General features: G+C 37.0%; 3 protein-coding genes across 3 annotated transcripts; 2 read left to right on the top strand and 1 right to left on the bottom strand.

The window, feature by feature from the left end:
* Window positions 1-443: 443 nt before the first annotated feature.
* LOC121240024 (calcium uniporter protein 5, mitochondrial-like) lies at window positions 444-3,755 on the top strand. The gene is given in 3 exon segments (XM_041137460.1): window positions 444-1,487; window positions 2,947-3,175; window positions 3,178-3,755. Coding segments are annotated over 3 exon segments (936 nt in total). The 5' UTR covers window positions 444-1,046; the 3' UTR covers window positions 3,444-3,755.
* Window positions 3,756-5,162: 1,407 nt separating this feature from the next.
* Window positions 5,163-21,701, bottom strand: LOC121240016 (ATP-dependent DNA helicase RecQ-like). The gene is made up of 20 exons (XM_041137449.1): window positions 21,565-21,701; window positions 21,339-21,451; window positions 21,170-21,245; window positions 20,957-21,099; window positions 16,691-16,777; window positions 16,054-16,137; window positions 15,278-15,485; window positions 13,593-13,678; window positions 13,198-13,429; window positions 12,864-12,987; window positions 11,414-11,550; window positions 10,280-10,388; window positions 9,167-9,209; window positions 8,809-8,980; window positions 7,951-8,021; window positions 7,764-7,857; window positions 6,485-6,700; window positions 6,119-6,328; window positions 5,544-5,942; window positions 5,163-5,414 (listed from the first exon to the last, which is right to left on the bottom strand). Exons 1-20 carry the CDS (start codon window positions 21,580-21,582, stop codon window positions 5,289-5,291), a joined length of 2,748 nt encoding a protein of 915 aa, XP_040993383.1. The 5' UTR covers window positions 21,583-21,701; the 3' UTR covers window positions 5,163-5,288.
* Window positions 21,702-22,453: 752 nt separating this feature from the next.
* Window positions 22,454-25,221, top strand: LOC121240030 (CBS domain-containing protein CBSX3, mitochondrial-like). The gene is made up of 6 exons (XM_041137474.1): window positions 22,454-22,671; window positions 23,461-23,723; window positions 23,849-23,930; window positions 24,475-24,548; window positions 24,695-24,755; window positions 24,881-25,221. The coding sequence occupies exons 2-6, from the start codon at window positions 23,466-23,468 to the stop codon at window positions 25,021-25,023; spliced, it is 618 nt and encodes a 205-aa protein (XP_040993408.1). The 5' UTR covers window positions 22,454-22,671; window positions 23,461-23,465; the 3' UTR covers window positions 25,024-25,221.
* Window positions 25,222-25,721: the final 500 nt, after the last annotated feature.

Here is a 25,721-nt window from a genome sequence, read left to right as displayed (position 1 = left end):
AAGATCAATAAAAAAAAAAAAAAATAGACTCGTGACAATTTTGGATACGTTCTTTCGTTGACTTTTGGGGCTCCCTGTAAACGCACCTAATGGCTAATATCTTTGATTCTTTGACAGAGAGATAGTCACGTGTTAACTTTACAAGGATGGATAAGATATTATATTCCACAACTCAAAAAAAAAAAAAAAGAGAGAGAGAGAGAGATAATGAGAGTATTTTCTTTTACTTTTTTAGAATTTTTAACTTAAAAAATATTGTTCCATCGTTCAAAAGTAATTTTTTATCATTTTTTTAAAAATATTTTTTTAACATACTTAACTATTAAGAAAAAATTAAAAAAATATATAATTTTATTAATAGTCAAATTTTTAATTATTAAATAAAAAAATTAAATATAAAATAAATAGTAATAAGAGAATTATAACCATTTAAAATCTGTGTTACGAGTAAAGTCGGAAGTCCAAGAATTCCTCAGAATTGACTAATAAGACTCTGGATAAGGCGAAAAAAAAAAAAAAAAACCAGTCTTAACTGTCCACAGACCCAGGGAGGGACAGTTAAAAAATGAAGAAACGGAAGCGGCCTCGGTCCCTGCGTCCTTCCTTCGCTTGCTGGCTCTCCTGCTCTTTATCTTGTCAGACGGCGGCTCACCTACCCTTTCGGCACTGGATCAATTAATTCGGTTTGGAATGGCAAATAAAGAGAACGCGCTTTTGGTTGTCTGATTAGTTATTGACGAATTGTGCGGCACCGACCCAGCTTGAGAAGCATTCGAGTTTATTGATGTTGGTAAAGTAGGTTGGGGGTTATGTTTTGTTTGAGAAGACGAAGTCTGGGTTAAGTTTAGTGATTGTCTGAAAGTTATAGGTTGGTGGGATTTGTTTGTATTGCGTTCCCTCCTCTTCAGTTTCACGTGTATTTGTGGTTAGGTGAGTGTATATCCGGTGTTTGTGTGCCAGAGCTATTGCCCAGAAAAAGAAGATTTTTGTAATAAGAAAGAGCATATCTATCTATATAAGGATCAAATTAAAAAGAGAAGAAAAGAATGTGGAGGCGATGGCCGAGTACTGGTGGTGCAGTGAAGCAGAGCGTGTCTGCTCTTTTCAGCCAAGTTTATGGGAGGAAGACGAGGCCTCCACATCCTCCTCATACTCTGGGATTGATGGCTATTGTTCCTGCAACATCATTACGCTCGAGGCCCTCGTCATCATCACCGGGTGCTGACTCAAACTCTGGCGATAGTAATAGAAATGACATATCGTTCGCGGAGACGAAGAAGCTAATGAGATTGGTGACTGTGGAGGCGTTGAAGAGGAAGATGGGTATGGAAGGGAAGGAAGTTATCGGGTACTCGGAGCTTCTGCAAGCCTGCGAGAGCATGGGTGTCGCCAGATCCCTCGAGGAGGCCGCTGCTTTCGCCCGAGTCCTTGACGAGGCCGGTGTCGTCCTTCTGTTCCGCGACAAGGTCTACCTTCATCCCCACAAAGTAAGCTCTTTTCTTTTGTCCCATTATGGTTCTGATTGTGCTCGTGGGGGCTGCTCCTGTGCTCATATGACAAATGTATAGCAAGGAACCCTTAAATTATGTTTCTTTATTTTCTTTTTCTGCTTTCTGCTTTCCATAACAGTGAACATCAAGATCCATTTTTTAAGGAAAAGAGTGGTAGGAATAAGTTGTTGAATATTCCTATCCATCTTTTCTTCCCCTTCGATATATATTCCCCTTCTCTATCCTTTGGACTGGGAGCATTCTAGAAGCACACTCACCATTTCATTACTTCATGTTGAATCACTGCTACACCCCAATGTTAACAGAAGGAATACTCAAAGCCCATATTGTTTTCAGGGGTGAAGTGGATTTCTAAGTTCACCCAATTGGCTGCTTTAGCTTTCTTGTGTTTTTCTTAACCGACCTCAAACTGAACCTTCGCTTCATTCTACCTTGACTTATAACCTCCCAAGCTGGTGCTGTTTGATCTATCATTTTTCTTCATTAGTTTGCATTATGCTACGACTGCGTAGGGTTCCCTTTTTGTGAATTGCTTCCAGCAAGTTCTTTTATTTTATTTTGTGGTATTCAGAAATATCTGCATATGGATGTTTTGATACCTTAATGTGTGCATTAAGGGTGGGCTCAATTGGATGGTGATTAGACTTTAGATATGGTGAGTAGTTGTTCCTTTTCCTTGGGCTGGATATTGGAAGCAATGCAGTTGGACATTTGGCTTAGTGTGGTAGAAATCAGTGAACAAGATCTTGCAGCTTCTTCCTCTGTTTTCATGAGTCCATTGCTATGCATCAAGCGGCAAATTTTCTTTATCTTTCTTAGTAGCATATTACTTGGTATTAGAGGCTTCATATATAATGCTTACATGCATACATGCATATGTGGAAGATCTTTTTTAGTTATTGCTGAACTTCTCAGCAGTGTTGACACCCACCAGCTTTATTCCCTGCAGACAGTAGGCCTACGGCTGTATGTCTAGTCCAGTATATTTTCTTGTGCCACCTTACTATTTCTTCATGATTGTCATCAATCTGGAGTCGGTCTTGATGTATTGGTGGAATACATGGAATGAAATTCCATGCTGAGTGCTCTCTGTGCCTTGAGTTTCTGAGCTGCAAACTATGCTTAGGCTCCTATTAAACGGGGTGAAAATTGTTTGGCCAAATCGAGTACGCATATCCGGGTTGCTGCTCAACTGTAACTTGTGTCAGCCAGGAGCAGCGTGAATTCCTAATTTCCAAGTGTTTGCCCCATTTTCTTATCAGCAGGTCCTCGTTGTGGGTGTGAGTTTTGGAAAATAAATGAATTCAGAGTTTGGGCAAGTGATAAGGGTTTTGTCAAAATACATTTTGCTGTCCATATTATTTAGGTGCCTTGGATTCTCAACTCTCCATATAATACTAACTGGTGTTGCTCCTCTCCAATCTTAAATGTTCAGGTGGTGGATCTGGTCAGAAGAGCGGTGCCCTTTGCTCTGACTTCTGAAGACGATCCCGCAAGGGATGAGCTAAAGATGCTGCAGGAGAAGAAGGAAGAAATTGACATGCTAGCACATAAGCAGGTCAGGCGCATCCTCTGGTCTGGGTTGGGGTTTGCTGTGGTACAGGTTGGTCTCTTCTTTCGGCTTACATTCTGGGACTTTTCATGGGATGTAATGGAACCAATTGCATTTTTACAACCACCACTGGCATAGTCATAGGTTATACTTACTTCCTGTTCACTTCAAGAGACCCCAGTTACCAAGACCTGATGCAGAGGCTCTTTCTCTCAAGGCAGAGGAAGCTGTTTAAGAAGCACAATTTTGATGGCGAGAGATTCAAAGAGTTGCAAAAAAAGTGCAGAACACATATTGATGCCACTGCCTTTATTAAAAATCAGACGGCACCGGAACTGGAACTGGAACTGGAACTAGAGGATGCTTTACACAGGGACTAGCACTTTCTGGTGGATTTATTGACCTTTTTTAACTGGAGTTAATCCACCGGAAACGACTTGCTTTACACAGACTTAACATTTTCTGGCTTCTTTCAGTATTGGGCACACTCTCATTTTTTGCAGCTTCAACGCACACAAAAGAGAATTAAGGCAGATGTGTACTATTGAAGGTTTTATAGTTTTCTCTTCTAAACGGTGGGTGGTAGGGATTGCATATTTTGCCTTCTATTTGTACGCTGAATTACTGATTGACGCTGTCAATCCTCTGACAAAAAAGTAAAATAAAATCTCAGCCCAGCTATTCCAATATCATCTGGCTGGCCTATATATCAAGTAGTTGCAAGCTTGCAACGTGCAAGAATAGTAAAATTTATTAAAATAATTTATATAATTAAATTAACATACCTTCAAATATTATACAAAATGTTTTCATCATCTATTTTCATCAATTTTAGCAACTGATTTTGAAAGATACTGTAAAATGCAAGCTTTTTCGAAGTTGAAGGGTACACTATCCATTTTTGGCAGATTGAGAGCACTAGTAGTGGCATAGCCATTCTTTGACCAATTTTTTTATTAGGAAATTCACTTTTTCAAATTTAACTAATCACTTTTCAACAGCACTAAAGCTACACTTGGATGTTTAGCTGAGTTGAACTGAATTCTTTATAAATAGTAATAAATTGAATTGAGATGATTAAGTGAATTTTATGGATTCACTTAAGATAGGTTTGTGTGTTTGAATATGAAGATGAATTTAGATATATTTATGAGAAGTTGTAAAATAAATAAGTCTCATCATTAATTTCTACTATTCATCTAACATGTTAAAAAGTGCTCAAAAGGGCAAAAAACTTCCTTGTGTAGTCCACTTGTAGCCAATTGGATGGAGTAAAGCAAGGGCAAAACGGACAGAATTTTGCTTTTTTATTGCAGTCATCATCACTTCGACAGTTTGGGTGACATCTCTAGCATTTGGCAGAAGCATTAAATCAATGTATAAACTCACTTAACTCAGTCTCAGATACAACTTAAGTTGTTTGGATGGTAGAAGAGGTCTAAAAGTGAACTACACAAAAGCAACCATTAGAACAATATACAAACCATTTAACTGGCAATACAATATATAATGATTGATCCAGAAGCTTCAAAGATTACAAAAACAAAAGTTACCAATACAGAGTATTTAATGGATGAAAGATTCAAATGTGCAGGAGATGATCATGTGCTGTTCTAAAAGCAGTAGTGGTTGTCACATAGAATAGATTTTTTCATGGCCAAAAAATAATTTGGCTAGAAATTTAACATGATGGACAAAATTACTGTAGATTTAGCTAGTTTGATGTAGATGTATTTTTAGCAAACTAGCTAAATCTTAACTAAATTTTAACTATGCCTAGCTCACTACTAGTGCTTGATGCAAAATCTACTTTTTCCAAAAAAAAAAGTAACAGGGTCCCCTCCTATGCTTGTCTCCAGTCCAAAACAATGTGTTTGCAAAGTGTTAGCGGGGCTCATCTGTGAATCGAAGTGTACCATCCTTCTTCTAAGATGAAAAGCATAATGAAAAACCTGTTTACTTGAAGCACGACATGCAAATATTGCAATATAACTTCAAGATCTCAGAATATGATGGGGGAGACTAACTTGCAATTGTCCAAGTGTGAATTTAGGTACGTTGAAAGTTGGAACTGGTGTCACAGATGCACTGCTCAAGTCTGTTAGGGCCCGGAAGATAAAACAATAGCTCCCCTCTCTCCCAAGCTTTCTTTGCATTCAAACGACAGAATTATCAACAATGTTTAATGTACAAGGTTTGCCTCAGTAATCTGATCCATCGTTCGGTTACATAACCCTGTAAACATCATTCTTTTTATATATCAAAAAGTTACCTTCAAGGCAATTCAGCAGATCCACCACAGATTCTTCTTCGGATCTGTCGAAGTGCTCCAGAATATCAGACAGAGTAACCTGCAGTGCATCCAGTATCAGCATATTTTTGTTGACTCGCAATGTAACAAAGAAAAGAAAAATAGAAAGGCGCAAGAAGAAAGCTTTAAATCAACCACAGCAAAGATTTAGGTCTTCTATTTTACTCACTCCATCATAGTTCTTAAGCCACTCTACTATGGAACTCTCTGTTGCCTTCAATGAGATGGAACTCCCTTCCTCAACCGTGCTGACCTTTTGGCGTTTTTTTAAGAGTGGATCCTCATCATGCACTAGGGATAGCTTTAATCCTCGACTGCTGGTGACGGCAACAAGAGCTGTTTCTTCATTTTTTTCAAAGCAGCAATGAGCAACTGAATTCTTGAGTGAGGCTTCAGCTTCACAGGGTCCTTCCATGCTGCATATACTGGTGGGAATCAGCGAGCATTCTGGCACCGTATTCGGAAGTTGATCAGCAGTCCATGTATTCTGGCAACTGGCTGTTATCACTTCTGGAGAGATCCCACGGTTTTGCATTACCAGACTAGTCTTGATCTGTGCATAACTTACCTGGAATTATGAAGTAAATTTCTTCAATTTAAAACCGAATGAAGTAACTATTGATAGGTCAAGCAGATATGGTATAAGCTAGACCATGCAAATAAATTTCATACATATATTCATGTTGATCCTTAACATGGCTGAGAAATCATAAAAATGCACAAGTTCAAGGATATCAAACTCACGTCTTCAGAAAGTTCATCTTTTATGGGCTTCAACCTCTCTGTAGAACCAACCTTAGTAATGGCACCCAGAATGGTTGAGAATATTTCGTGTGTCAGTCCAACTTCATCACAGTATCTGGTCCAATCAATTGGAAGATCTTCTTGGGCAGCATCTAGGAGGTATTGTGAAACAGTTTGTTCTTTGATGGGAGCTGATCTACCTGGGAAGTTCTGTGATTGAAAAAATAGGTCATAATAAAAATTGTGTAGTCCATGCACTCCTCAAATTCAAGCCATACAACACAACAGATCAAAACACAAGGAAGATAGCTATTTTTTTTATATAAGTAGATAAGCTATACTTTTTTAGTACCAAATAAGACATACAGCAATTTTCTGAATGGAGAGACCATCTTCATGCCACATTTTCCAAGCTTCAAACTTTGCTGGAGTTAAGTTGTTCATTTGTTGATTGGGTAATGAATACACTTTTCTTGTCATAGCAGTCCGTAAGCTTGCTTCCCCATCCAATGAAAGGTTTAGTCCTTGTGATAGATTTCTAATAATCTGAAGAAAATGATCTCCATGTGTCACTAGCAGGTGCTGCAACATTATTGAAGTTCAAACTTAGTCTTCCACGTCAAAATGGGAAAAAAAAAACCTTGAAATATGATTTCTTTCTTCTTCTTTTTTTCCTAAAAGAATCCCTTGAACTCATCAAATGCATGCAAACTTGCAGGCTGAACTAAGATATGATTGCCAGTTAATTGAAATCAGGCTTTTGACAATTTTTTGTTACTCCACAGAAGAAAGCATATACGTTATATTCTCAAAAACCACCTCTAGGTAGAGCAGATAAAATAGTCTATTGGTTGTACTCCCCCATGGATTCTTAATCCATTGGGCGCATGAAAAGACAGACAATCACTCATAAAGTCAAAAACTCTAGCCAGGAATGCTTCTGTTCCAATCATGAATTTATACCATGCATTGAAACGCCATGTTACTCCCAATTTCAAATAAACCTACCCAAAGAACTCAGAGAAACAACATACACAAGAGATGTGCTATACAATACGAGGGAAAAAGAACTATGGGCACATGATTGTCTTGTGCCCTTACTGTTGCATAACTTTTGCATTGGCACAGCACTGTAACTAGATTTGGCATCTAATCATGACAGTAGCCACCAGTTAGGTTAGCAGGTCATTCGAGCTACAATCAAGATATGCTCAGCCTGCATCGGGAGTGTGAACTATTTGATTATTAATGTATACCTGAAATTTTGTATAACTTTGTGCCATTACTAAGATAAAGTGTCTACAATGAAGGCATAAACTAATATAGTGCTTTTAGAATGTATTTAGGCGTTTTCTTTTGTATACTCCTTGTGTACATGGGCTATGCCTATTTTTCATCAATGAAACTTTACTTCTTACCTATAAAAATAAAAAATAAAAAAATGAAGGCATAAGCTAGAATTTCGACAATTTAAAACCTTGCACATAATGCGAAAAAATCATATCCGAGTGTTGGTCCTGTGGGAGGGGGGGGGGGGGGGGTGCAAGTGGGGAACTGGAAATTGTCACAACCTTCACCATTTGCTGAAAATAAATAAACCGAAATGTGGGAAACATATGTTATTGTCCCCATTGTTAAAAGATACCTGGTTGACACCATCAATGTTCGCAAGCCTTGCTTTGGTAGATGGCCTTGTCAGTGCAATATTTTTAATTGTTTGATCACCACATATAGCATATCTGGAAAGATGAGTATGCATGACAGAGGCATAAGATTCTGTAAATTAAAGATCAAAGAAATATGGAAGCCTAGACAATACAACAAAAACCTACGGTGCAGTTCCAATGCCCCTTGCGAGCTTTAGTCTCTCTTCTAAAAGCAATTGATAGAGTTGTGCCTCAACCTGAACCGAACAAATTACATTCATAAAGTAGAGATAAAACAATCAATTTCCATGAATGCAAAAATAAAAGGAAAAAAAAAAAGTACTTAGGACTTTCAGACCACAGAATAGTCAAACAACTTTTAGGTTATTAACATGCCCAGTACAAGTTTAACTACTTTCAGGCCAGACCAGTTTAAATCAACTATCTCTAACATGTAAACTTACAATAGGAAGCATCCAAAAAGTCAGAAAAGCATAGTATTTTAAATCAGCTGAAAGAAGTTTTGATTAGACCAAGAGTGCGTGACCTACAATACAAAATCATAATTTAGAATGTGCCAACTTTTTTGGTTTACATTCTCAAAATTTTATGACAAATGAAAACAAAACCCAAAGAAAAACTGAGATGTGTTCCCAAACAAGCCCTTTGATTTGCTGTCCTGAAAGATTCTCGCTAGGTGTAAGCAGAGGTTAACTACTTCAGGTCCTGAGCAGTTGAAATGCTCTGACACATGTAAGGGAATGCCTACAAATGCACACAAGTAGGCACTTCCAAAAGAAGCTGTTTCTTGACACTGTATGACCCATAAAAGGCATCCAGGTCACATAATAATATTTTAGTGTCAAGTCAGATATATAAGCAATCAGGTTGCATGTCAAATAACTGGTATCCCTTAATTCAGCTGACTTGAGCCCAAATTTTTTGCCACCTATACTTGTTGGTGATTGGTTCAACCATAATTAAAAAGATTGCAAGAGGATAAAAAAAATGCTGCAACTGAGGTGATGGGCAACAGTTACCAACCTCTGAAAATCCCTCACAATCAAAAGTAGCCAAACTTTTGAACTCTTCAGCTTCACCGGACTTGCTTTTATGTTTGTCATCATCAACCATTTCACTGCTCACGGGCAAAACTAGGGGTGGTTGATAATCAGGTCTCGCAGAATTAAAAAATTTCTCTCCTTTTGAGCTGACACTGATACATGAAGGAATAGGTTTTATCATTCTTCCTGTAAAAAAAATAATAAAGATACAAAGATAAAGGCGGCTTTAAACTGATGGCATGTAGCGAGGATATGATACAGATGATACGTAATGATGGAAAAAGTAAAGACCTAATCTTGTAAGTTGCACTGTAACTGAATATAGGAAAGTAATCTACCTTACAGTTACATATAAGTCATGTACAGTCTGCATCAAGTAACCTGTAAAGTGTTGCAACTTTAGTTATAGACTGCTCAATTATTGAAATAACCATTGAATACTGAAAAAAGTCTAGTGTTTGTCTTTTGGACAAACATAACATGCCGGAACTAATCAAAGGGGGAAAAAGAAGAAGGAAAAAACCCTTTACAAAGTGAATCACTAAGAGATCAATATGTAATAATCAAGTAAGCACGATATGATATACAAACCACTTTAATTTACAATCAACTTTTTAGCATACCCTTTTCCATTTAAGCTATGCTTCAAGATCATTGTATTTCCTTCTCGACATTTAGTAGAGATGTCTAATGGAGCTAATTTATCTGAGAAAAATAAAATCTGTACGGCAAATCAGATTCTGACCAGCAATATATATGGAAAGTGCCAGGTTGCAGCATTTCCAAGTAAACAATATCATCGACAGCACCATTCTTACCGTTAGGGGTGGCACTTTACCTCATTGTAAGCAGAGTCACACAACATTGAACTATGGGACCATCATTGACTATCATCACATGGAGATTCCAGATAATTTTCAGTTACAACAGTAAATTATCCATTATTATATTTTAATTCGATGAAGTTGGGGATGAAATAGTATTTTCCTCATTTGGTTGGATGGAAATGGAAATGGCAAGATGAAAGTGACAGAGGTCTTTCACTTGTCTTAAGACCATTATATAACAAAAACTTTTGTTATATCGTATAACAAAAGTTTTTCATGGATTTTTAATAGAACAATAGGCAAAGCCCAAGTACACTATACAAGAGAAACACCTGCCTACAATTTACATTCGATACAAGAAACTTATGGCCACTCAATCCATCACGAATTAGTAAGATAAAGGTTTTAAAGGATACATTTGTTGAACAAGATTAATTAATTAAGATCCATAAAGCTGGCAGCAATTTGATTGAGAACAAGGCTAAATTAATTCATATAGAGTATGAATAGGTGGTTTTGGGATGCGCACATAGGTTGCATGAACAACAGGAGGAGGCATAACTCAAGAATCTCAAATATACACCCTGTAATTAATTAAATTTTATCCTTGAAAAGTTGAAATACCATAAGAAATTAATTGGCAAGCTAGTGCTTTCCACCAATTCGATGAGTAACCTTTCCCCAGTCCATGAAGTGGAAGCTTGTCGAACTGAGCATCAAGAATTTTTTTTGACTGGAAACAACAATGGAAAGGCAAGAAAAATCAGTAATACAAATAGCCATGTAACGATAGAGACAAACTGACAATTAACAAAAACTTGAATAAGAATTGATAATATAATACTTTTTGATAGAGAACCCACAGGAGCGAAAACCTTCTTTTGCAGTGTTTTAACATTTCTTGCCCAAAATAAGGATGCAAACGGTAGATTAACTTTAAAAAAAGTTGGACTTTGGCAAGGCCAAGTATAGTATCTTATCATCCTATTAAGTGACTTTGGCAGGTCTGGCGGAAGACTTAAAAGACTATATCACGATCTAGCTTTCAAACAAAACACACAGTTCAAAGCTTCTGATTGGATATTCAGCCAAATTCAGTGAATCACTGTACACGTGAATTTCAATAGTCTATGCTTTAGATTAATTTATGAATTTCTGCTCTAATCATCATACGCTGCCTAATCATTAGGTCACAACTTTAATCTCCATTGCTTCCTCAACATCCCACCCCTCAAATGTTAGCAAGACAGGTGAGCCACCTTCTTCTTTTTTTGAATTATGGAGCTGAGTGGATCATTTGAATTTATTTCCAAGTAATAAATACACAAGATGACTAACTTGGGTGATTCCTCAACTGCCCTAGAAGTGTTTGTAAGTAGGAAAGGGAGATTCAGCCATCATAAGAGTAGTGAGATTTGGGGGCGGTTCCACTTTGTATTATGCAGAAAAATTGGCTGGTGGGGGAAGAATTGTACTTTAATGACCAAGAGCTATATTATATTTTTATTGTTTGATTGGGCAGAAACAAAAATACAAGCTCAAGGAAGTTTTCCAAAGTCAAAAGACCTAAAAGACATTTGCACACAAGTGACAAAAGGAACCAATAATTTACTTTAGTCTGTGACAAGTGCAGAATTTAACATCTTGCTCACGAACAGAGTCCTCAAGGCGATGATCAAGATTAAGAAAGCAAGAAAGAAAGAGTGTGATGAAGAATTTCCAAGGCATACTGATTACTCTTGAAGCAAAAGAACTTACTCGAGAACCACGGAGAACATCTATGGGCATATTCAGGCCCCATTTACCCCTACATGATTGAATGCAAGCCATTATAAGAAATGCTTCTCTAGACATATCGCGTTCCTTCTTTAAGACAATGCAGTTATCACAATTTCCTGCGACCAAAATAAAAATCAACCAAAGAATGAGTTAGGAGGTTTTAAGTAATGAGAATTACTGACAATCTATTTGTGAGATAAGATGCTAGGCTGTAAACCAATTATATATGATTATTCTCTCCGAATTGCATTATTTTAGAAAAAAATGGAAAACAAAAATCAAACATCTTGATGACAAATTGACAATAATACCGTTGGAACAATCCACAAGTTTGATAGATGTTACACAAATACAAGATACTGCCACTGCTGCAACAATACTTGGCACCACCAGCACCATCTTAACCATCATTTCCTATGTTATTATTATAAAGATAGCTGTCACTTCAATTCTGACTGAACATGGTGACTAATGCCATGGCTACCAAAGAGGAATCTAACTTGGGAGGGACAAAACCCCCTATAAGAAAAACAGCAGCAGCTGAGGGGCTTCATTATTAATAGACCTGACAGAAACTTTGCCATCTATATCAGACCCAAATTTAGGAGTAATAATTTGTGAACGGGAAAATGCACAGGATTTGTGCATGGGCAAGGCTAAAAAAACCAGTGATATATAAACAGTAGTTTTTTTAAAAAGGGGTCCATGTGCAGAAGTCCGTGTATTGCCCATGGATGCATCACTACTCACTTAGAAGTATTCATACATTCATTTGGGAAAAGAAAAAGGGCATGTCCTTTCAACAATGTGGAGCAACCTGAGTCTCTTCTGCTTTTCTATTATGTTTATAATAGATTGATAACAAAAGAGGAAAAACAAAAAGCAAAAATGGGCCATAAATTGAAATTAGACAGCATAACTCATGTCCTTAGAAGGTTGACTGTTCAATGGTATCCTGGAAATGACGGCTTCTGCCCTTTTCCATCAACTTACTTCCTCACAACCTCAATCAACATCTATTTGGCTTGTCTCAAATGAAGTTTGTGCCGGTCACTCTTTTAAATGGAGTGGGAAGCAGCAGCTTCAGACCTCAGAAAATTTACAAGGGAGAGATATTGTTACTCCCTTAGCCCTGAACTAGGGAACTCACAACTACCCAACAGATGAATAATTCCATTTTCTGGACAATTACATGTTGCAAAAGTATCTGACCTTTTGGCCATAGCTTTCACACGAAGCAGCACCTATACTCGGCTATGAACTCAACAATAAAAACTAAATTGACACTATAGGTCTTGTTGTATAAAAAACATGAAGTTGTAATGCATAAAAATAATTATAAAAAAAACTTCGACCTACTAGAAGAAGCATATTGCTTTAAGGTAGATAGCATGTTAATGAAACTATTATCTTCAAGTAAAAGTCAGACCACATCTATCAGTTGAAGAATTTTCTCCAAAGTGATTGAGCAGAAACTTCCTTCTGCAAGTTGTAACCAAGCAATACTGTTGTGCAGCCATCAATGACTCCATAACAGCTCTACTTTGATTCTCCTGGTGAATAGCAATTCAAAAATACGCATAAGACAAAGAATTCACATTGGTTTGTGTGGAAGAACATGCAAGCCTAGCAAACAAAATTCAAAAAAAAAAAACACCTGAAACGTATCTAGTGACCAGTATATTAGCAAAATAAGATTGTTATCTACAAAACAAAACTTCAAACACATTGGCTTGGCAAATTAGTAAACAAAATTTACATACTGTTTTGGATTCTGCACAGTAGAAATCAGCCTTTGCAAAGTCACTTCTTGTATAATAAAGCCAGCAGACAGAAGCTATACCATCTCTACCACATCGCCCGCTTTCCTGGTAATAGGATTCTAGACTCTTGGGGCAACCATAGTGTATCACTTGTCTTATGTTTGGCTTATCAATACCCATGCCAAAAGCAATAGTTGCAACCATGACATTCAGTTCATCTTGTATAAATAATCTGAAAAAAATATATTAAAAGGATAAAATAAAGGCATAATCTATCATGTCAAACCATGATAATGCAAGGCAAAGAGGAGAGGGTGCAATACTGAATGACCATATTGATCACACGAGACAACTAAAAGTGCTACTTTGCATATACAAGGAATAGAGCTGAGAACCTGTGGGATTCCTCACGCGCTTTCTTATCCATTTGACCATGATAAATTCCAACCTTAATTCCTTCCTCCTCAAGTGATGTAAATATCTAAGGAAAACAACATCATGAAAACATTAGAAGCCTTTGGCCAGATACATTAGCAAATATATCAATTCACAAGACAAGAGTCTGACAACTTCTACCAAGAGGGATATTCATGATTGGGAATGGAATACTGTTTCAGAATTCTTCAGCTTGATATACTCCATGGGAGGTATAACGGCACAGGGGGACAGGATGTAGTGGAGGCCTAATGGTAGCAAGAAATTTACAGTGAGGTCATATTACAAATTATTGGCACCACAAGGTAATTTTCCTTTTCCGTGGAAGAGTATTTGGAGGTCACGCGTGCCTTCCAAAGTAGTTTTTTTCATATGGACTGCTTCTCTTGGGCATATTTTGACCACGGACAATTTGAGGAAGAGAGGGCACATTGTGATGGATAGGTGCTATTTGTGTAAAAAGCATGGCGAATTAGTGAATCATTTATTATTGCATTGTGAAGTGACAAGAGTGCTATGGGATGAGATACTTAGAAAAGTTGGTTTAGCTTGGGTAATGCCATTGAGGGTAGTAGATTTACTAGCTTGTTAAAAACAGATTCAAGGCTGTCCCCAAGTGGCAGCGGTGTGGAAGATGATTCCATTGTGCATTATGTGGTGTACTTGGTTGGAAATGAATTCACGGTGCTTCGAAGATAAGGAACCTACAACGGCGGAGCTTCAGAACTTTTTTTTACATACTTTATTGCTTTAGTTTTCAGCTATTGTGCTTAATGGAAACAATGTTCACGACTTTCTGGTTTTAATTTCTGGCTCTTAGAATGTAATTAGGTGTTCTCTTATATACTTCACGTGTACAGGGGCTTTCCCTATTTCATTCATATCAATAAAATTTATCTCTTACTTATCAAAAAAAAAAAAACTTCTATCAAGACCCCAACTCGAAAGAAGAGTCATGCATAGAGAGATGAAAAACCATTCCGCAAGTTAAGAAAGAAACAGGATGGTACAATGTTTATGCTACATTGACACAACACAACATGTTGGTTTTGTATAATTGGCGTAGGGGCTAGATTCACTTACCTAACATTTTAGGACAGGGAAACATGGCTAAATTGCTAAAGTTTTCCCGTTTTGTATTAATAAGAAAGAGTGGAATAAAGTGCCTATAAAATGGTAGTCCTTTTATATAAACATGTAGAACAAGAACATACGAAGAAAATTAGACTCAATGGTGGCTTGATATTCTACTTGCATTGACCTTGCCTTGTGGCCCTGTGGGGTACATGTCAACACATAGCCCATACCGCACACATATCCATGCAGTGTTTCAAATATAAGTCATTTGCAAGGTGGTTTGCTGGGTTTTTTGCTTACCTTATTGTTAGAGAAAGGGGAATTGTAACATGGGTCTCATACAAATCAAGTCCTCCAACAGAGGTATGGGCATCATTCATTTTAACTTATTCAAAGATCCTTAACTCGTAACCAAATTGATTTCATTCATGAAAACTAATAAAGTTATTAGTTTCCTTGAGAACTAATAAAGTTATTAGTTTCCTTGAGAACTAAATTACTGCTACGAGATACACATTTGACAACTTTAACCACAATAATTATAACAAGAGTTGGGTAAAAAAAATACCTGTTCAACATCTTTAATTGTTGTGCAGTAAACGATAGTTGAACCAGAGAGAGCTACAAACTTAGAAATTTCTCTCACAAACTCATTGATAAATAATTGGCCGCGATTAAAAGACTTGACACCGTAGAAAAGATTTCTACGATCAAATGAGCCAATGGCAACATGGGGATCTTTAAGCTTCAGGGAACTAATGATGTCAATCCGAACCCTATAACAATGCAAAAAATTAAATCTAAACAAGCTAACGAATCATAGGGATCTTTCAGCTTCAGGTAACTGATGAAGTTAATCTGAACCCTATAAGAATGCGAAAAATTAAATATGAGGAGGAAAGTTAAAAGCCTTCCTTCACAAACAACAGATATAGCAAAATATCATAGAAAGAACTATTGACAGAATAATGAGTGGAAACATCATCATCAAATTGATAGATATGCTGCAAGTGCCACACTTTATATTGTCACTTTTGGAAACACTATTATAAACTTATGATACATATTTTGGAAGGGAAAAAAAACAAAATCTGAGTGCAGTTACAATGTGCATGGGATATATGGAAATGGAAAGAGAGCGAAATTTTGAATTCAATAGAAGAGCCGAGCATGGTGGATATAAACTGGATATGATTATAGAACGTGTAAAACCTATCATTTGAGCACAATGTTACAAGCAAACTAAAGTAACAGATGAGCAGTAGCTTCTAAGAGTACCTAATCAACAAAAAAGAAAATTCCGATAGCGTAAATTACAATTTACACAAACAATAACACACTTACTTTTCAGTAGCAGTTGCAGTCAATCCAACAAATGGAACATTTAAGAGAACATCACGTAACTTGCCTAACTGCTTGTATTCCACCCTGATAAGCCACAAAGGAGAATTCAGAAGAAATGGTAGTAACAAAGAAATAGGGAAAAAATAAATTAACAAAAATTATAAAGATGAGAGACAGGAAGACATTGCTTGGCAAAAACTTATATTGTTGTACCTCCTAGTACTTTTAATGGATAACACTGAACACTAGTGCTATAATATTAGTCAAATGCATCCCCAAACTATCTTCTACCATTAGTACCCCTCCCTCGATGTGCCATTCATTTTTTTATAAGAGAAAGAAATTTTATTAGAACAGGCAGATAGGCATAGCCTAAGTACATAGGAAGTATGCATGTGCCGCTCATAAAGAAAACAGGAAAAAATAGTATGATGAGCAACAGACAATTGAGTCGTAAACTATCTTAAAGCACAAGCATGACCATGATTCTATACCTTGCATACCCCTTGTTCACCTTTAATTATGCAGGTTACATTAGAGCAATTCCTACAGGCTATAGGCTCGCCAATTTCGGAAAGTGCAATTATAAGAACCAAGTTCAAAACAACAAAAATAATAGCAAAACATTAACGACCACCTGAAATCATGGCCCCACTCTGATATGCAGTGAGCTTCATCAACAGCAAGCAAAGAAATTCCCACCTTCAGCAATTTTGACCAGAAACTGTAAACATGAGATAAATTAGAAACTTATTAGAAACTTAGAATGTATAGGATATATTAGAAACTTATAAAAACCCATATCCATCTATCAAGAACTAGAAATACTTGGGTAGATTAGAAGTTTCTTGCAAAATCATCTCACACCACCATGAGTAAGCTTTATATCAAGTTCTCAACCATCAGAAAACAAGCCTCAGAATCAAAGTCAATAATCCCATGACTGAGCTTGAATTTTGAGAAAAAATAAAGACCAGCCAAATAAATAAATTTACAGCAAAAAGTTAAAAGGAGAATTTTAAAAAAATAAACCAGGGCAAGAAATAAGAGGAAAAATACTCAAACAGATTCCAAACTCCAAGTGATTGCGATAACAAACCAGCTATACAATAACGTTTCCCTCTCTAAGAAAGGCCAGAACCAACTAAAAGATCAAAGAACATAATCCTACTCAGGTACTTCAAGGACGAATCACATTCTTGAGAAAATCATGCAATATACTAATGTGCTGTTTGGTTCAGAATTTAACAGTAATTTGCTTGCTCTTCAGAAGCAAAAAGAAAAAAAATGCAAGTCGTAGCAATCTTGGCCACCAAAACCAAGAAAAACTCTATAAGAATCCCACGTATAAAATGTTAAGTGTGCAACAAGTATGATATGGCAGGTTTCATCATATCAAATAACATACAACCTCAACCATCTGTCACTCACTAATCATTCCAAAATGTTGAATGTGTCAGGTTTTATATTTGTGTTTGCAAACCTAGTGTCAAAATGTGGCTTATTTGGGTTGTAATTGATTGTAGTTGAGTTAGGGTTTGAAGTTGGTTCGAATATTTGCTACACACATTGTTAGCTTGATCCTTGCTTGACCTCTGCTCAAGAGAACCTATTCTGGAGTGTTCACATGACGCGCTCCACTCTCGCTCGAGCAAACATGAATTCGTGTAAGGTGTGAATGGCCTTACCTTGAGCCAAATTGCAATAATTGGAATTTTGATTGAAAATAAAATTCAATTTCTCAAATACTTTAGCCTTACCTATATAAGCCTTGTCTTACATGAGTTTTCATATCATTGAGCCTACATTGAGAAATCCTTGTTAGAGAGAGAAAGAGAGCTTTTTTTTTTGTTTTTTGATTGGCACATCGGGTGTTTGAAAACAAAGTCTCGACTAATCCCGAGGGTGCACAGGCCCTCGACAAGGAGTTTTCCGCAAGAGAAAGAGAGCTTTTTCAAGGTGAAAAGCCTTAGAGATAAAGTGCAATCATAACATGTCTTTAATCCGATTAAACTCCAGAACCGTGTATTGTACCCACACACACACACACACACAACCGGGGGGGGGGGGGGGGGGGGGGGGGGGGGGAGAGAGAGAGAGAGAGAGTTAAATGTGCATCTTAAGGCTTAAAGCCTTGATTTTTCACGCCTAATATTGCAGATTACAAAACCGCCACTGTCATGATGAGTTCATCATTGCTATTGGAGTTCCAAATCAATGAAATCACGAACGAGTTAGTTTGTGAGAATACTGTAGAATAAGGCCAGAGTATTGGAACCGCTACGGAGTGGAGAATGAAAATCGAGTGAATCATTGGTGGATTTTTTTTTTTTTTTTAATAAAAGAGGTAAAACAAGCCCCAAATTTTATATAATAATCTTTAAGGCAGAGGAAAACCATCAATACAAACAGAAAGATACTAGCGCCTAATATAGGGAAGACCACATTTATCCGTACGTATAAGGCCACGAAAACGTCTCCCTCCAAAATCCTCATCCTGAAAATCTATACTCATACCCTTAGCCCCTTCCTTCGCCAAAAAATCAGCCGCCATATTAGCTTCTTTATAAATATGACGAACTTGGACTTTTAATAAGCGAAATAAATAGAGAGCCTCTTCCCATAAATCCCATAAATACCAAAACTTACACGTTTCAGATCGAAACCATCCAACTATCACCGATGAATCTGATTCCACCAGAAGATCCCTCAACCCAAGTTGATGACACAACTTTAAACCATCAAGAAAGACTCTACACTCCGCAACTATGTTGGTGGCATGGTCATAGAAATGAGAAAAATCCGCAATAACTTTACCATGAGAGTCTCAAATCACAACCCCACCTCCAGACAAACCCGGGTTACCACATGATCCTCCAACTACATTTAATTTCACCTCTCCCACTACCGATTTAGACCACGCAATCAACCTTACTGGGTTACATGGTCTTGTTAAATCTGGTCAAATTCCTCAAAGAAGAAGAAAGCTCAACAAAGAATCCTTTGGCTGCAAGAACAATAATTCTCCAATCAAAGATCATCCCCTCCATACGTGCTGTGCATCTCGCCCTCCTAATAGACCATGTAATAATAATATAGCAACCCCACAAAGCCATCCCACTTGCGACGCCGTCGACGCCCGTAGCCACCAAACATTCACAACACCTTTCCACATTCAGTTTTCCAGCAGTCTAATTCCAAATATACCAGCAAAAAATTCCCAAACTTTTCTAGCCCCTTCCCCATCACATGACACATGATCTAAGGACTCCATTTTCGGTAAATCACAGCAGTTGCATTTAGAAACCACAGGTACACCAAGCTGCTTAATGGCCTCATCCACCGGTAAAGCTTGTTGCCGAGCTCTCCAACATACAAATGACATTTTCTTTGGAACCTTATTCTGCCATAACCATTTCTTCCATAAACAAATAGGACCCCTATGCCGAATCAACTCCCAAGCAAATTTTGTCGAGAACTCACCATCCTCTGCAAGCTTCCATACATAAAAATCATTTGAATCCCTCAACCTCACTTCAACACTTACAATTTTCTCTGCCATTTCATCCCCAACTAGTTGGCGAACTCGAGCCAAGTCCCAACCATTATTCACAAGGAGATCACATATGCGCAAATTCGGATCACCGCACACCACCACAAATTCAGCAACTGGTTTATCACCTAACCAGTTATCAAACCAGAAGCTCGATTCCCCCCTACACACCAGACATTTAGAATTTTGTATCACCATCGGAAGGACCTTTAAAACACCTTGCCAACATCTTGAGCCCCTACTAGAAGGTACCAACGATGTCAGATGAGAGTTACCAACATATTTGGTTAAGAAAAATTCTGCCCACATCGAGTCTCCTTTCAATAGCTTCCATGCAAACTTCATTAATAGCGAAGTTTGAACATCCGAAAGATCTCGAATACCCAAACCCCCTTCCTCCATTGGCAAACAAATTTTCTTCTATGACACCCCTTTTCTCTTCTTAGATTCCATATTCAAACCCCATAAGAAATTAGAAAACATTGTCTTCAGACCCTTCATAACTCATTTCGGCAAGTTCATGACAGATAGCATGTGTAACAGCAAGTATTTAAAACATGCTTCAAAAGCACAATTTTGCCCCCAAACGATAGCAACTTTCCTTTCCATCCCGCAAGTTTTTTTTTAACCTTTAAAAGCAATGGCTCAAACATACGTAACCTCAATCTCCCCACATACAATGGAACACCCAAATAAGTACAAGGCCATGAGCCTTCCATAAACCCAGTTAGATTTTTCAAATCATCCTTTCGAGCCAACATAAAATTCAACTAGAAGACAATAGAAGACTTGCTAGGATTTACCTCCTGCCCAGACATTCTCTCATACCCATCTAATACCCGCATGATCAATCGGATGGACTCCTTACCTCCATTCGAAAATAAAAGTAGATCATCAGCATACATTAAGTGTGAAACCAATCTTCCCCCAGCCGACTCAAATGGCTTTATACGTCCCAAACCAAATTCCCGATGAAGCAAACGGGATAAAATCTCCTCCATCAAAATAAAAAGATAAGGAGATAGCGGATCTGAAAGAACCTTTCAAACAGCCATTTAACATCAAAGAATACACAGGCGATGAAATACAATTATAAATAATAGAATGCGAAACCTCCATCAACAACCTCCAATTCACTCGATCATAGGCTTTAGCCATATCAATTTTAATCATCACCTTACCAAATCTTAATTTTTGATTTAGAGTGTGAACCACTTCCTGAGCAATGGAAATGTTATCAAAAATACTTCAACCCCGCACAAAAGCCTAACTAGTATCTACTGCCGTAAGGTGGAAGTAATTCACATAAGATAATGATATCCAATTGATTCACGCGGAAAATAACGGTACCTGGTTGGAATCAAGCATGCCTTCTCAGGGGTCATGAACAAAACATCAAATTGACCACTCTCAGCTCTGGACTGGACTGTGGAATTCGTCTGTGCACTTCCGAGATACTCAGCTCTGATACCCCGTTGTTTCAAAGCCATTACCTGTTCAATAATTATATTTAGGAAACAAATAGGCAGGTTAAAAAATAAAAAATCTCCAATACATGATTACCTGATCTTGCATCAACGATATGAGAGGACTGATCACAATACCAGTTTTTTTAACGACCAACGGCGGTACCTGATAGCTATAATTATAAAAAAGAAGCTCAGAGAATAACGTTTAACAGAATGTATTGGAAAGGGAAACTTGTAGAAAAGAGAAGTGAGGGCAGGCTTGCCATAAGGACTTTCCGCTACCGGTGGCCATCACCGCCAAGCAGTCCCTTTTCTGCAGAATTTTCTCGATGACCTCCTTCTGATACTCCCGGAACTCAGAATACCCAAAATATTTCTGAAGAAAAAAAAAATGATTGGTGCTATTGAGTTCAGCAATGGTACAAATCGACGAATCGAGGCTTAGAAAGAAAAAACTACGATAAAAAGAGGGGAGGGTATGCATTATACCTTGAGAACAGACTCCATTGTCGATGCTTCTCCTTTTGCGTCAGCTTTTCTACCGAGACGATGATCGAAGAGGAAGATATACGAAAAGGCTATAAATTTGCTGAATCAAGCAAAATAAAATAAAGTTGTCTTATATAACAGAGCAGTTTTCCCGCCTTTTGTTTGGAGGGCCCTTGTCGCCGAGAACACCTCTGGGCCCAGAACTAGGCCCAGTTTGGTTCACGACTCAATACTCTAAAAGTTCAAAACTTCGGACTTGACAGTGAAATATGCGTCACTCAGCCAATCGTCTAGTCCAAGTCTAGGCCCAGCTTCACGACTTGGAAAAAATACAAGTCTTTATAAAAATTACGGCGTTCCGTCTACGTCGTTAATATTCTATGGGACACGTTCTCCTATTATCTTTTCTTAGTAAGATTTTCTTGACTATTTTAATTCATTTAAATGAAGTGGAAAATCATTGTTCATTCTTATAATTCTTTTAAATTAAGCGAAGTTTTTTCTGAATTATATAACAAAATTCGATTTACAAATAAATATTTAATTTAAATTTCTTACAAATTAAATCATATTACGTTAATTGTATAAATGATATATTTTTTTTTACCGACTTATAAGTAAAAATAATATTGTATCAAATGTCAATCTAAAATATTTTTTTTTTTAAATTGAAAAATAATATTTACAATTTTAAAGTATAAAAACTTCGCGCACCCGTTTAAAAAAATAATAAAATTTATATAAAATAATTATTTTTTTAATAATAAATATATTTTTATAAATAATATTTAAAATTTACGAACACAAAAACCTTATTTAACATTGCTGATTAAAAAAACATATCACCTCACTCAAGTGACGTTGTTAGTACCATTAGTCTTGACAAATAAAATATTTGAGTGATTTGAGGAAGGAATGCTCAGCCAAAGGTCCTTTTCACGCGTGAAGTTGGAACTTATCTCGAAGGTTAAGGTCAAGTTGGCGTCTTGAGGTGGACCATACCTTTCCTTTAGGGCTCAATCTCTCTCATTATCCATAACCGAACTCGCCGCCACTGCACTTTTGGAAAGTGGGACTCCGTTGTTCCGATTCCTATCGCCTTATCCGGTACGCTTTATTTCCATTGTTATGATCTCTAAGAGTTGTTTCGTCGTCATCGCTTCGATTTTATGACCCGCCAATCTTCTCAAATGGATTCCATCGTTCTGTTCTTTGGGAGATTTGTGGGTGCTTGGTTTTGTTCATGCTTAGATTCAGTATGATCATTTTTCCTCTTTAGCAGATCCATATCCATTTGTATAAACTAAATCAAGGTTATTTCGACATATTTATCTCGGGGTCAAGATTCTCTTGAATTCTCATGGTATTCTATCACGCAGGATTTATTCTGAGTTGATAAATTCTGTTTGGTAAAACAGGATCCTCATTAATTTCTATTCTTATCATAGATCTTATAGTACGTGCTCGTGGTTATCCGATCGGACCATTTTCTTTTCCAATATATCTAGCCAGTTATGACATGTATAATCGGTTTTTGAGTTCTAATCGATGGGTAGCTCGGACCAAGTTTTTTCGGATTTAGGAATGTAATACTATTTACATAACCGGTCTTATTTACTTATGGAAAAAAAATAACTGGTCTTATTCGAAATGAATTATGTTTGGAGGTTATTGATCGACATGGTACTCGAGAACATCGGTTGAATTTTTCCGTTTGTATATCTAGAGTCGATTCCAATTGTGACCTGGTCGACCAGCTAAGCAATGAACTTTGCACACTATTGGCTTTTGGGCATGTGTATCAATGGCTTATCGGTTACTTCCTTCCTTAACTTCGTGCATGCTTAGTGCAGCATCATTTGTCATTTATTACGCATCACCTTCCTTGTTAATTAGGTAAAATGCAAGGAGCTCTTCATTCATTTCTATCACGTGGAAGCATCATAAAAAATGCAGTTATTCAGCACTTCCGGCTCGCAAATCCCCTGATCCAACCTGTCATATTTTCCCGCTCTCACTCAGTAACATCTGCTCGCATAGAAGAGCATGGTTTTGAAAGCACTACAATTGCAGACGTTTTGAAAGCAAAAGGTAAAAATGCTGATGGCTCTTGGCTTTGGTGCACCATGGATGACACTGTTTATGATGCTGTTCAGTCGGTATGCATCTTTGAGCTTTTATGATAAGCCTTGTTCACTTCTGAGTATGACAAGTATTTAGATGATTTGGACGGGCTTCGGTCTAGAGAATTGATTTTTAACCAAGTAAACCATTTCCTTTGCAGATGACCCAGCACAACGTTGGAGCCTTAGTGGTGGTTAAACCTGGAGAGCAGAAATCAATTGCAGGAATCATAACAGAGAGAGGTTTATTATTCTTATAGGATTCTTTAGCTCATTTAGTTGATTATGGAGAACAATTAGCTTGTCATAAATCCTGATATGAGGGGTTGTATTTGGAAGTTGCGGTCTTATTTGGCATTGGCATACCAAGATATATCATATCATTCTGTTGGTGCATGAAATTTAATTAATGAGGTAAAAAGAGCTTCAAATATTATGGCTTGTATTATAACTTTTTTCATGATTAATTGATTGTGTTTGGATTGTGAAGTATTCTCAGATATTCTGTGAATAGTAGTGAAAAAATAATAATAGAATATTGAATAGTAGTAAAAAGTAAGTGAAAAATAATAATAATAAAATAATGAATAGTAGTGAGGTATTCTAATAATATATGTATTCTCTGTACCCAAACTAGGATTAAACCTTTTTTGAACTGCAATCTCGATATTCCACAAAATTTCATTGATGGTTTGCTCCAGCGTGGTTTGTTATTCATTCCACTAACTAAAAGTTCTATCGTGCACGTAATCATGATCATGTCTTCTATTCAATGATACATTTGCAGATTATTTAAGGAAAATCATAGTACAGGGAAGATCGTCCAAGTCGACCAAGGTTGGGGATATTATGACCGAAGAGGTATAAGTTTTCTCCCAATTTGTAGGACGAACATGGTTCTTGGATTTTTTCCCCATTGTCTAACAAAGACTGTTTATATTTTCCTCTCTGTCATATTGAATAAGTTGTGGTGTCATATACTATAACCTGCTGTCCACTGTCCACAGAACAAGCTTATCACAGTAACACCTGATACGAAAGTTCTGCGGGCTATGCAACTGATGACAGGTAGTATATGCTGCTTCTCTTTTTTTATGCTTATCCTCACTCTCTCTTTGTATCCCTCTTTCTCTCTCACGCACGCATGCATAAGTCAAGATAATTCAAGCCTGGAACTCCTGTTTGGGTGGCAGATAACCGAATCAGGCACATTCCAGTCATTGAAGGAAGTGGGATGGTAGGCATGGTGTCCATAGGAGATGTGGTCCGTGCTGTGGTGAGTGAGCATCGAGAGGAGCTAAACCGCTTGAATGCTTTTATACAAGGAGGCTACTAGATGATGACGACAATGGTGATAATGCTCTCGGAACATGATGTCAAATATTGCCTGCTCCTTGAGCACTAATAAGCTTAAGTTCTTGTAAATATGGTGTGCTGCGTGCAATTTCTGTTTTATGGTTCTTGGTGTTTCAGAAGACAAAATACCTGCATAAGGTCGACAAGCTAATAATAAGCAAGGGAATGTTGCCTGAAATTTCTGTTTTCATATGTTGGTGCATGGCGCAAGTGACCGGTACATGTTATTGACTTGGTGAGTATTTTTATCTGATGCATGCATATCAATTTCCACTTTAATTGAAGAACACAAGTTTTTATAAATTACAAGAATAAAAATTCTTATATGGAGTTCTATAATTCCTCATATGATCTTTGAAATTATATGCTATTCTAGAAAATAAGAGCATGGATTGGATAGCTGAGAGCATTTTCAAATTTCAATGACGTACCGAAATTTTTATTTAAAATAAACTTAAAACTCGCTTATTTTAACAATGTATTTTCGCTGTCAAAATCAAAAAATGGCCCAAATAAAAAACCAAAAAAAAACGTTCATTCTGTTTTGTGAACTTTTCAGTTTTTTTTTTTTTTTTTCCCTTCCACGAGCACTTTATTAACATACAGTATTCTAATAAATTTATGACTTTTTCACGTTTTTATAAATAAAAGTGTAAATTAGAGAAAGGTAGATAAAAG

This window comes from Juglans microcarpa x Juglans regia, chromosome 7D (assembly GCF_004785595.1).
Source record: "Juglans microcarpa x Juglans regia isolate MS1-56 chromosome 7D, Jm3101_v1.0, whole genome shotgun sequence".
NCBI classification, from domain to species: Eukaryota; Viridiplantae; Streptophyta; class Magnoliopsida; order Fagales; family Juglandaceae; genus Juglans; species Juglans microcarpa x Juglans regia.
Note: the sequence above shows the minus strand (reverse complement) of the source record. Positions and strands in the feature narration are given on the sequence as shown.